Source organism: Manacus vitellinus, unplaced genomic scaffold (assembly GCF_001715985.3).
Source record: "Manacus vitellinus isolate BGI_N305 unplaced genomic scaffold, ASM171598v3 scaffold_8_pilon, whole genome shotgun sequence".
NCBI classification, from domain to species: Eukaryota; Metazoa; Chordata; class Aves; order Passeriformes; family Pipridae; genus Manacus; species Manacus vitellinus.
In genome coordinates this window covers 23,188,986-23,202,704 of record NW_021940864.1, presented here as the reverse complement: position 1 = coordinate 23,202,704, position 13,719 = coordinate 23,188,986, and the positions used below count along the sequence as shown (strand labels likewise).

The window sequence follows — 13,719 nt, the reverse complement described above, 5'->3', positions numbered from 1 at the left end:
CTCTCTAGTTTAAATCAGATAAAAGCATTTCAAGTGAGAGCAGAGTCTCATGATGTTGGAAACTGAATGCAAAATTTTGTTTCCTACTGGTTTATGGTTATTTAAAATATAAATATTACCAATATACTGAATGTGTCAGGATGATCAAATTTCCAGGATGGAAAATAGGGGCTTCTCTTGCTGCAAACACAGAGTGAGGGACCATTTGGACTGCTTGTGCCTTGCTGCAGGCAGCTGTAGTAGGGCAGAAGAAACAAATTAATCTCTCTGTTATCTTCTTCTCTGGAAAGTGAAGTATACTCAAATTTTTCTGTGTGCAGAATGTGCTCTCTTCTTCTCCTGTCCTCTGTCTGGTATAAAAGAAATATAGTAAAAAAATACAATTTTTGTCCTATTATTGGCCAGGGGGGCTGGGGGTGGCAAAGGATGAGCAAAGAGCAGCTGTTTGTTACACAGAAGAGAGATGGTAAGATCTGACTACAGGCTGTCCTACGTCTTACTTCCCATGTTTATAAACTTTTTCTGTATAGCAAGTAGGAGAACAGGATGAAATCTATTGTAGAACCATATAAATGCACTTTGGCAATTGTAGGAATTTCTGAGGTAGGTGTGCAGAGAAAGAAGTACTGGAAATGGTTTCCAAGTTCAAAAGAAAACTGTCAATAATCCTAACGTGACTTTCTGGTTTCCTGACAATGGGATATTTATCATAAAGTAGGCAGATGAACCAATTTTCCAGGCCTTCTCATCAAAGAAAATACTTCACAGAGCAGTGATTGTGCTGTGATGGAGGCAAGGCAGTGACTTGATCTGTTTCAGGGAGCTGCTTTACTAAACAAGAGGTCTCTTGGAAGAATAATTCTGTTCCTGTTTTTTTTTTAAAATATTCTGAGTTGTTGGTAGAGGTGATGTTTAGCCTACTGTTTACTTTGGTGATGAGGACCAGGATCTTTAGAAGAACACATTGTACCAAGATGTTTTAACATGGGAGATGTGCCTTTTGATAGGGTTGCACCAAGCAGTAGGTGCTGTGGGTCAGGAACCTATGGGTCACTGCAGAGGGAAGAACCAGAAGCCCCCAGCACAGAGAGAGCTGATTCAGCTTTCAGTAGGCCAGCTGTCCAGGAAGCAAAGCTTTAGATGCAGACAACTCTGGGAAAGCTTCAGGTATTCACTGAACATGATTTGTCTTATGAAAAACAAGAAACAGAAAGTTTATCATGCTTCTAACCATTGACTATAGAGAATAGTGGAGAAAGACAATAGGATGACAAGAGGAGAGCTGAGTTATGGCTGAATCTGCCTGCTTGGGAAATGAGCTTTCATTCTGACTGCACCAAGTGAAACATTCATGCCTAGCTCTCATTAGAGCAAACAACAATATTTTGGCTGCAGATGATAAAAAATATATCACAGAAAAGCCTGTATCTAAAAAGAAATAGGAGGATTATAAGAGAGAGCAATTATAGGAGGGAAAAGATTTTTCTGGGTAATATTGCTCCTTGTATTGTAATACCTACCATGGACCCATGAGATTCAGAGACATCAGTCCCTTTGGTGTTTTGACAAGATTCTTTCTAATTCCTCTGATATCCCTTCCCACTGCACCCCTCAGTCTCAGCTGTATTTTATCAGTATTGAACATGAGTTACTGGCACTTTTTTCAGGTGGAACAGATGTGTGAATACGGGTGCTATCAACAAACCACAAAAGAGATTGAGATCCAAGTAAAATCAAACAGCAAATACATTTTCCTCTTTTCTTTATATAAGACAGGATGTGTTTAAAAAACCATTTTTGCATAAAATTTTGAGCCACTTTAAATAACTTGTTTTTCCACCTTTAGAGGTGGGATAGTAAAGGAAAATACCTGTAGAGGTATTTTCAGGAATTTGCTTTCTCTAAGAAACAAAAATACATGTCAAATACTTGTTCAGTATAGCAGTATACCCAACTGTCTGAGAAGTGCCCTCAGAACTGAAAATTAATTGGCTTTCACTGAAATTTGTACAGGTAATTAGCAAAAAGCTGCTGATTAAATTCTTTACATTTCTTATAAATTCTGCTTGTTGGTGCCTGTGCCACACATCTGTACAGTTCGGTTTTTTTCTGGCAATAGCTTACTACTCTGTGTGGTGTATTTAATTTCATGGGTTTTTTTTCGTTTCACTTTACTGGAAATAGAAAAAAGAGAACAAAAGGTTTGTTTTAAAAATATCAGTAATTGCCAACACTAATAGTGTTTTCCAGTTTTATAATTTTTCATATTAATTCATTTTGCAGTATGATTGAAGTAGGTTAAATATTAAGGTCAGCTCCCAAAGGAGGTGGGGTCCGAGCCAGCAGAATGCTGAGCATTCCTGCAAGAGGCTGGGTGCATGGGACTTTCCCTGCAAATAATAGGATATGAGGACATTTAGTATTGAGTAGAATTACTTCCATCTGCTATCAGTAGATAGAGATAGAAAGTCTTATCACAAAACATTGAAGGGGATTTGGGTGAAATTTGTGTCAAATTTGTTTCTCAGCAAGATACATGGATTTCATTCAGAATAAATTCATCAGCCTCTGCTGAATAGCTAATGTCCTCCCGGAAAGGCAACAATAATCAAGAAATTTTTTAATGTGTTTTGGTTAGAGCCTTGAAAAAAGAAGCAACCATTAACTTTTTCAGTATGAAATTGTAGTTTGACAGTTCTCCAATTATATTTAAATTAATATTCTCAAAATTAAAACTTTAATTTTGGATTTCATGAATTTCTGAGACTGATGCCAAGTGAGTTTATTGAAAAATTTCAGAGAAAATACATTTTGATAGAAAAAATAAAGCATAATATTTTATTGCTTTCAGAATTGCAGCAATATTTCTTTCATAGCATCATTGGATCAACAAGGGTTGAAGTGACCTCAGAATGTTTCTAATCCAATTTCCTGCTCAAAGCAGGTTCAACTCTGAAGTCAGACACATTGTTCACACCCTTATCCATTTGGGTCTTAAACTTTCCCAAGCACAAAAAAAGCACCATGTTGTTTGGCTGCCCTCAGGATAAAAAAGCCTTTCCTTTTACCCTGTCCAGACTTCTCTCATTTCAACATATGTCCTTTAACTCTTTTTCTCCTTCCATACCCTGGTACAGAGTGTAACTCCATCATCTTGGTACCCTCCTTTTAGGTACCGGAATGGGGATGCCGAGTTAGACATCTCCAAAAGCATCATAACTATTTGTGTTAATTTGCTGGGATGATCTAGATTAAATTATCATTTCCCACTATTTGTGAAATTCTTTGTGCTTCAGCCTATTTCCATGAAGGTGGGATCATAAAATTTCTTTCTTTTGTTTTGTCTACTTTGCTTATTAGCTGTTAGGACTGGACTGATTTTAGGATGTGTGCAGTCTGTTATGAGAAGAACCTCATTCTTGGACTGTGTCGTATTATACGTAGTAATGGCTATAGTCTCCAGTAGTTGAAAACAACTTGTCTCAAAGAATTATCACTATCTCGTGGTGGTGACTTAAATAAGTACAAGACAAGACTAACAGGAACTCTTAGAGGAAATAGTTTTTACTACGACAGGAGATTGCTTGTCAGAGCTGGGCTGAAGTGCATTGAATTTCAGTGCATCTGCGTTGTCAGAATAGTTTACCATTTGTACACTGGTGTTATTTTAAATGTGCTGACCTCAAAAATATTGATGAGGCAAAATCCCCTGTAAAACATACCTGCCTTTTAACCTTTTTATGGTTCTGCCAACTGGAAAGTTAAACAATGACAAAATGGACTGTGAATCTGTGTGCTGGCTGCTTTTCCTCCTGGTGTTATGAGAGGTTTTTGCTGAATGGGACAGAGATGAAGCAAAATAGCTTTCTGCACAGTATGTGGTCAGGCTTTAGCATCCAAGGTAATAGAATAACCATAATCATATAAGCTCCATAAAACTTACAGCTGAAGAATTTTCTTTATGTGATTTTAAGGACTGTTATTAAATGGCCAGTGGTTTGTGGCCCTCTCATTGCAAAGCTTCTGTTATTCATGTTTTTGAGCTATCATGAACACTCATGAAAAGAGTCAGCTAGGGGCTGACTAATAGTCCTGTCCCACAGTTTGGCATTTGCTACGTTATCTCAGACATAGGGAAAATCTGCCAGCTATTCCTGGTGGAACTTTCATGAGAAGGCAGTGTAACTGTACATCTAAAGCCCTAATATTTTACAGCTAGCACTTGAAGACTGACAGATCTGCATATGTTTCTTGTTTACACAATAACAGTACAAATATAAAACAGTGCACATCTCCTTTCTTATTACTTAGTGGCAATGCCAGTGTCTTGCTATATAAATCTTTATTATATATAGGCAATACTTCTTAACATCCAAAGCTTGAGCTGGATGGAGCCTATTTCTGACCTTTCCTTGGAAGATACTAGAACCCTTGCCCTCAGCTCTGTGAGCCTGAAATTAAGGCTACTCTGGTTTGTGGTTGTCGTGCTCTTGCCTATGCAGTTTTCACACATGGACTTGAAAATGCATTGTCAAGTAACCATGGCAGTAATTGGTAAGTTCTTACATTTGAATTCATTTGAGTTATAGTAAATATAGCTGGTTTTCTTCCCCTATTAAGCTAGTGCTAAACATCTGATTTTATTTTACCCAAGTATAACGGTTCAACTTGCTTCATGTATTAAGCATGCAGTGACACATGTCCAATTGATCCTCAGAGCTTTCCAAGAACAGGATAATGTAATGAGAACTGTGATCTGTCTGACTACTGTTTTTTATAAAAGCATATTTCATAAAACCATTTTTAGAGAGAAAAATAAGGTAGGTTAGTAATAAAAAACAACCTTTACCCATTCTTAAAAAAATTGACTAATAGTTTCTCTTCTGTTTTTGAATGCTGAACATTTTTTTTAGAGTTGGTTTCTTCTACTGGTCTCCAAAATCACACTTTTTTTTCTCTAAAGGTGCAGACTGATTATGTGTGTCTGCAACCAATAACGCAGAAGGAGAGGTGAATCTGGTCATTTTTACAGTGTGTGTGGTGACCTGAGTCAGTAATGCCTGAAATTTAGAAACCATACTAAGAGGAGAAGATACTGATGTGACAAAAGAAAGGAAAGAAATCAGGAATGACCTTTCTCTAGCTAAATGTATCAAGATATTAAGTCAAGAAGTAGTTTCTTGATGGGTAGTATTGAAGGACAAGGGTATGATCTTGTAAAAATTCCAAATGTGATGGTTCATTTGAGTGGTTACTTTTTTTGCCAACATTACCTTGATGCATGAGTGCTAATTAATGATCCCGTTGCCAAAGGCAGAAGGGCATCTGTCACTGAATCAGGATTTTCCAGGAACTTTTAGGTTAGATAAGAAGATCGTCACTGGAATACAGTGATTCCTGATGTAGAGAATCTTGTGAATCAAACAATAATGACACGAGAAGGGGTTTGTTTCATATCTTGTAATACCCTTCTCTAAAACTGGGAGTTTCACTCAAGTAACAGCTGTGTAGAATATGAGTCCTCTGTCGTACAATGTGTACGTACATAGAATTTTGAGCTTTTGATTAAGCTATTGGTCTTCAAACATATTAATTACCTTTGTTTTGGTGCAGTCTAGGACCGACTCTGTTGCTAGTGAATTTACACAAATTTCAAGTTTATGTAAGAGCGTGTCTGAGCTCTTAATTTTACTACGTTTGCCTGTGTGCAGCAAGCCTCAGTTTTTGTAAGACCTGTCCTGAATAAAGTCTGAAACCCTATTTTGACTGTTTTAGAATCAAATAAATTGAAAATAATGGGTTTCTGGACAGTTACAGTACAGTTGCTGGGGAGATCGCAGTCACTAAGGCACTGTGGCCAAAATATCCTTACTACCACCCAAGACGTGAAAGATTACAGCCTGGGACAGCTTTATTGTTGCTATGAAATTGGATGCACGCATAAAAATAAAGAGAACAATAAGGGGCAAGTGTTTACTGGGCATTAGAGAGATGTTTATTATACCTTCTACAGCATAAGCAGAAAGCTCAAATTATCTCCAGATTTTAAAGGCATTGTAAAATAATTAAACACAAATACTAAGAATCTTACTGGAAGTACAAATCTAGGAAGTGTTCCTCTGAGGGTTCTTATTTCATTCTTCACATATCTTGCTAGGCTGCAACACCACAGCCCTGGGTTTGGCCACACAGAGAATTAAAGTGGAGTAAAGTTGCCCTGATTCTTGTTTATAGCTTGTAACTTCCTGTTGCAAGGCAGGGAATGAGGACTGAGAAGTGACATGGCAAGCCAGCTGCAGGGTTTGTTGCTCTGTCTTTTTGCTTTCACTCTGGATGAGAAAAACTGTTCCATGTAGAGGTATGAGGAGAAGCTCTTGGAGGTTGTTCTTGCTCTACCGTGGAGCGTGCTTCCCAGATGGTAGCCCTGGTTTGCAGCAGATGGTGGAGAGGCAACCTGGCCCCTTTCAGCAGAGCGTGGCTGTTAGCCTGTTGGTTAAACAACCTGTAAAGCACCTCTCTTCTCTTTGCTTTAGAAGATGCAAAGAAAGGCACGGTGCAAAGGAAGCCATGGCTCCTCGCCAGTTCATTGCCCTCCAAAGAGAAATATGAGATTTGTATGAAACCACATTTTGTACCACATGCCTCAGATTTTAAGGCTGGGAAAGCGCTTGCCATAGTAATTCAGGTATATTAGCCATGTCAAATAAGTATGATTTAGAGCACTCTTGGCACAAGCCCATTCAGGAGGTTAAAGTGGTAGTGGCCAAGCCAAAATAAGTGAAGAAAAAAGAAAAAAAAAAAAAAAAAAAAAAAGGGAGGGAAAGGAAGTGTGCAACCAGGGCCATGGCAGGTGTGGGGTTTCCCCTTTTGGTAGTAGTACTCAGGTCAACTTGGTTGTAATGTCACGTTAGTAAGCCTGCATCACCTATACAGGTGACTGGGAGAAAAAAAGAATAATTTTTTGTGATGATTTAGAGAAGGTAAATTAGATCCCTATAATCAGAAAATGTGAACATCCCATTAAGTGCCCTGTGTCTAGTTTTTATAGGCAGCATGTAGCTGACGTAATTCAGTAGTGAAAGATCATAGAGAAGGCATTGTTGAATGACCCTGTGTAACTAAAAATCAAGACTAGCTTTTCTCCCAGAAAACAAGTCTGCATAGTTGTAAATTTGCTGTATCCTATTGTTTTTTACCTTCCAGCTACATGAGGACCTATATATGATATGATATTATATCATGACTCATTTTATAGAAACATAATTACCCAAAGCAGAAAATACACTGTGAAACCATTTGCAAACCTTTGAGTTGGAAATAATCAAAACTAATTACAATCTTCCAGTATACCTTTGTTTGACATTCTGTCACTTAAATAAAATACTATGCAGACTACGTTTTACTTTGTAGCTGACAGCCAAGAGTTTCTACTTTTTCTGCAGGAAGAATTATGTCTGGGGTTTAAAAAAACCCAAACAAACGAGAACATAAGTAGGGTTTTCAATTTGAGTGTGAGGCTGGGTAATGGTATCTTCCACTTTTAGGTGGCCAACTTGAGACCATAGGATATGAGCATTTCATGCTGGGTATCTAACACTTCTGACCATAAATATCGGTGTATTTTATAACTGGTGATATAGCTGCACAAATATGCTTAAAGAGTTTGCTCAGAAGACTCCTTTCCAAACTAAACCTGCATCTATTTTCCAACCTAGCATTAAGATACAGCAGGCAAGGCAGTTTTGGATAAGTAAAGGTCATGTTTTAGTTGTTAGGGAATATCATTAACCTCCTTCAGGCTCGTCAAACCAGAACATCCTCTGGTAAGCCATTCCTTGCACAGATACAGTTCATTCCTTACTCTTTGAATGGTGTTCCCAGCCAAGAGTATTTGTGTTACAAAATAAAATGTATACCTCCAAATAAAAAAGAAAAATAGATTTTTAGTTTTAATTAAATTGTAAATATTTACATTACATTTAGCTAATCCTTGGCTGTTCAACCTCCATATCTTGAGAACCATTTTCTCTGTGGAAAATATGATATGAAAATGAGCATATTTCAGTTTCTATTTTGACACAGAAACTAATATGCTAGCTCAATGGCTCCTGTGATCTGGAATTTTGTTTTCAATGTTAATAAGTACTGAATGCCTTGTAGTGGAGTATGAATATCCAGTAAGGAATAATTATACAGAAATGCACACCCAAGGAAATCTTTTCAGATGTCAGTGATGAAGGAGCAAGTCAGTCAGTGTTACTTATGAATGATGATCTTTGCTGACACAACTGTGAATAATATTTTAAGTATTCACTTAATGTTTCACCTCCCTCTGAATCTAATGAACCTAGTGGCCTTAGTGACCTCTACTTTGACAGTGGGTCCTGAAGTTTTAACTTTGCCTTGGATGATGTGTTGCTGAAAAAATATTGTTTTTTATGAAGCTAAAGAGATGTCCCTTGAATTTTATTAGCATTAATTTAGAAATCATGAATTTTCCAACTGTTCCTTCCACGGAGTTTCCTTATACATATTATACTATAAGAAATTACCCAATGAGTTCTCTAAGCGAGGTATTTACAGAGCTTTCCGTAATGGTTTTTATTTTGTCTTAAGAGTTTCATCAACTTCATTCTTATATTTCTTATAAGTAGTATGAATAACTTAGCAGAGTTATTTCCATCAAACCTAGAAATGCCTTTGTTCTGTGTTAAAAATTATTTAATCCATTTGTGCTCATTTGTCTCTCTACTAGACAAGTTTCCAAAGAGCATACTTTGTCCCCTTACATCTCAGAATGACCTCTAAGCTGGTTTACTTCCATTTCTTCAGTGAATCCCATGGAGGACCTTCAGCTTTCATAAAGTTCCTATCAATCATGAGTTGGTTTCCAGTGTAGGGGACTTAGCTCTACAATCAGTGTATTTGAAAATCCCAGCCTGGTCGTGAATTTTTAAGGGAAAAAATATATCAACATTTCTGCATAGGTGGGAGGCAAAAAGTATTCTTACTGCCCAAAGATATACCTTATTAGACTTCTATTTTAAAAAACAAAAAGCAGAGAATGTCCTTTCAAAGAATGATCTCGGTCTTTGCTATGGATTAGGTGGATTTTCAAAGCAGTTCCCCTTTGCTGCCAGCAATCTATTAGTTTTATTTGGATTGAACTTCAATCTGCTTTCTAATGTCCCTCCTGCAATTTCAGCTCTTGATCTTGTGATTATTTCATCTGCCAGAAGTCTTGTAAGCTTTCAAAAAGTCTCCAGATGCTTGTTTACATCCAGAAAAAATAGTCCAAAATATCTGAAGGTGTTAATCCAAAGTATATTAGCTAAACTGGATTAAACTTGCATTATTTTGGAAGGTAATTCAGTGAAATGACATTAAAGACAGTTCTGTTGTGAATGAATGTGTCCACACAGTGATCTAATACAGTTTAAATTGCGCACTTCAAAAATTTAATTTGGATCAAGTTCCTTGTGTGTCTCTGGGGACACAATCCCTACCACAGCCATGCCGCATACACAGTGGGGAAGTGGTTTATGATGCACTGGAGCCCACTGCACACCCCTGCATAGTTCATGGCTGATATCACTGGGCTCAAGTGGGAGCTGATATGTCTTTGAGTATGATCAGCTTATTGTCTGTACATAAAGCCATGCTGCCATCGTCGCCATTACCATTATGCAATAGTGTGCAGAGTCTCGAGTGGAAATCAGAGTCCTATTATACTAGATACTAAATGAGAAAAAAAAATAGTTGGCTCCTGTACAAAGAGCAGAGCCTAAACAGCTGCTGGCTGAGCTGGGCAGGCTGTGAGCTGCAGCAGCATCAGGTCTCCCAAGTCCAGCCTGGTGCTTTGCCTGAGATATCTAGTGATGCAGAGAGTCTGCATGGGAGAGCCAGGCCTCTGACTCCCTGAAAAAGTAAAATATGAGAATTTCTAACCTCCTGTACTGGATCACAGAGCCAAATCAGCATCAGCTGGTATGACCAGCTGTGTTCAGAGCAATGCTAGCCACCCAAGCTGAATTATTTTGCTCATGCAAATGTGCTCATAAGGAAGCCACACTCTATGTATTTGTGTCATGTTGCAGCCTACATCTGGTTAAAATATCCTTCTCTTCCCAGCTAAGTGCTCTGGGAATTACTTGATGCTTATTGCCTTTTTGATCCCCTTCAAAATTCAGTCAAGTCTGATAGGACTTGTAATGATTTTCTAGCCTGCCATGCATTGATTTTTCTCTCCTTGGGGAAAAACAGAAAACCCCATGAAGTTCTGGGAAATAGTTTATTGTTTTTCATATATTTTACCAATTGCAGGCCAAAAATATAATGAAAATTCAGGTTGTTCCACCTGAATGCAGTCTGAAAGGTTGTAACTGTCAAACTAGAATATAGTTCCAAGATCTTGAAAAGGCCAGGTACCTTCAACAACATTTTTTCTTTAAGAAAATGCCAGCTATGGGCTTGGTTGGGTCAAAAAGTGGTTTGTATTACATTGTCAGCTTTGTAAAAGGAACAGCAAAGTCTGGAGAAGCATTTTGTAGCAAGAGGAATAATAGCTCTGTCAGTCAATTCAGAAAACAGCTTTTAGGAAATGTATTTTTACCCAAAGTGAGTCAGTGAGACCAGATGGATGACCACAGTAAGTGGAGCCACTGCCTATATTTAAAACTGGACTAATGAGCTTGACCACAAGGGTAAATTTTTCAGTATGTTTGGCCGACATTTATGTTTTCAATTGTTGCACATAGTAGAAGATTTTCCTTGAAATAATTTTATAGTGAAACTAAGGCACACAGAAGGTCTTGACTTAACATGGATAACTTCATGGAAGTGTTAGTCATGGACAGTGTGGAAGCTGAAATCATTGAATTCTCTCAAACCATTGAAATGTTGCTAGGAACAGGAAAAATTTTTTTGACCAACATATTTTGATTATGTTTTCTTTGAAAAAAATGCAGAAGCTTAAAAGAGAGGGCTAGATTATGAGCATCAATCTAGGGCAGAGTGAAGGGGAAGGACAAGGAGGTGGTACAGAAACTTCTGAGTTCTAATTCTGTGTCAAGTGAATTAAAATCTCCTAGTGTTTTCCTTTTATTAGAAACTAATCTGTCTGAAACTGCTTTTAACTTGCCATAGGGTAAAAAAACATATACTAGTGGTGCACGCAGTATGCATGTGACCAGCTGACATATGGTAATTTCATGCCCAGCAGTAATTTGTTCATGTGCTTGAGACACATGATACAAACACAAGTTACTTGCATACTGAAATATGTGTTTGTATATATATATACACACATATATATATATATAAAATTCAATCTTTTTCCCTAACTCCTTGGGATAAAATGATGCAATTACTTTTGTAAGTTCAGAGTTGGATAGTATATACTGATACCAGTGTAAGGGAACTAAGGCTTCTTAAAACTTAGGAGGATTTAGAATTATTGGTCTTGACTATCACACTTCAGCAAAGTGAGGAGAGCTACTGTCAGTAGAGACTACTTTTTATACCTATCTTAAGTCCCAATTTGTCTGCTAAAGCAAACAACCTGAAATTGTTGTATCCATCTCTCCACTGAGACGGTGCTCCCATTGACCTGCTCTGTTTAAAGTGGTCATTTTACAAAAAGGAAGCCACGGGACAGCATGATTTGTTTTAACATTATCCATGGGCAGTGCAGAATGCACAAGTGTTGGACCAAAGAAGCTGCAACAAAGAGTGAATGTTGAATTATCTATCAAAATAAAACATTTTTAAAACAAAAGTACTGAATGTTTCTGTTCCAGAAAAGCTTAGTTTTTAAATCAAAGTCTATACAAACTTCAGTGTTCTTATTTAAGAATAACCTACTATTAAAAACAGTCTTCACTGTTTTCCCTGCTTAGTGGTTAATGCAGCTGGAGTTTGTATGATTGTCTCCATCTCATCGCAAACAGCAATATTTTCATTGGTTATCATTTGTTCAGTTTTTAGACTAGCTTATGTTTTAAGAGGTGATAAAAATTTCAAACAGCTAGTGCAAGGCTTCTTACACCTTAGCAAATGCAGTGAGCATTTATTACTAATTAACTTAGCAGTGGCTGCTTGCATCCAAACACTGCACAAGTATTAATCTTCTAATCAGAGACTTATGAATGAGACACAATTCTGTGTGAACCATTTGGTGACCAAACTTAATTTTAAAACAGAAATTGCCAGATTGCTCATTGATTTAATTGGAGGGTTTTGAGCCTTCTTGCAAGCTGAATTGTTTCAACAGATAAGATATTGATAGAGGCCCAATTATGATGCTATTTAATGCAGATTGTAAATTTGGAGCAACTTTGTGAACTCAATGACTTTAAACTATTAATAATGAATGAGGAATGAGAATTATAAAACTGTTGGGATTGATGAGGTCAAAATTGAGAGCCTACACAAACAGTAACCTGAAAAATACCTTTATTCATTCTTGTTGATGAGTTTGAGGATGCTTTACCTTACTCTTGTGTTTCCCGCAGAGCTGCTCAGAAATTGAACCTGTCTTCCAAAAAGAAGAAGCACAGACCTTCTGCATCATCTGTTCCTGAATCTCCTCTCTTCTCTACCTGCTTCAGCAGTATTCTTCAGACTTCCCCACCACCTGCACCACCATGTTTGTTGAGGGCAGTCAGCAAAGTGAAAGACACCCCTGGTTTGGGCAAGGTAAGCCTTGCAAATACCACTAAAACACTTGTTTTCTTTGGGAGATTTTATCCTTGTTCAAAACATTAAGAGAATTGGAAGACTGTGTCCTTTCTCAGTTGGATTTACTGTGGTTGGTTCCTGAACGCGTATACAAAGGCCTAATAACCTGAGTCACTTAGTGCAAATGAATTTCTAATGAAGTTGACTTGAACACAGACAGAGCTAATTGTGTAACAGTAATATACTTCAAGACTCAGCTACATTAATGTACCTGCACTGAGACCACAGTGGGGAGGTAATATCCATTCTGCCAGGGTTTCAGGAGCATTTGGTCTCCATGACTGTGTTTAAACTGCATCACAGTTGCTTGCTGTCGCATGTTTTGTGTTCCTGATCCCCTTGCTTTCCAGACTGGTGTCTTGGCTGGACACACTGTAATTTGCTTCTGGCTCATGTTTCTTGGCTTTCTTCCAGTATATATACCTGAACAAAACCTATGCTGATAATGATAAATTGCTTCTTTTTCTTCCTGTCATGTTATTTTCTCCCTTTCTGCATAATCATTCCCTCTTAAAATGCTGTTTAGGTGCACACTTATGCTGAGGCGATGGAGGAGGTAGCTATTTAGTTTGCTGTTGCTTTGCAGTTTGTCAGAGTGGACCTTCCTTTTTCCCTGTCATAATTGAAGAGCGTGGCATATTACATCTGGGAATGCATGCAGACAGTTGCTGAGGACAACAGTTTGTTTTAATCAAGGTAGTTTCTTATGCAAGCATCTGTGTACGTGACTTTTCCATATTCATTGAATACTAAGCAGTGACAATGAATTTGGTGAAAGTTTTTGTTTAGAGGAGAAATTGTAATGTATGACCTAGGAGTGCTGAGGATGGGCCCCAGAATTTTCACTGCTGATTTTGGATACCCCCTTTCTTATATTGTGCAGTTCCAGGGTTTTCTTTCAAAGAACAATGGTATTGCTTTCATGGCTGCTGTAATGCCTGTTTGAAAAGAGATTCCCTCCACATGGGGCTCCCTTTGTTT

At 37.7% G+C, this 13,719-nt stretch overlaps 1 protein-coding gene across 1 annotated transcript in view; it reads left to right on the top strand.

Moving 5' to 3' along the window:
• The window catches only part of KIF26B (kinesin family member 26B), a 197,497-nt gene that overhangs the window by 79,979 nt on the left and 103,799 nt on the right, over positions 1-13,719 (top strand). Inside the window, exon 3 of the mRNA XM_018085040.1 lies at positions 12,513-12,696. Within this exon, the coding sequence (XP_017940529.1) occupies positions 12,513-12,696 (184 nt within the window). The remainder of the gene's footprint in view (positions 1-12,512; positions 12,697-13,719) is intronic.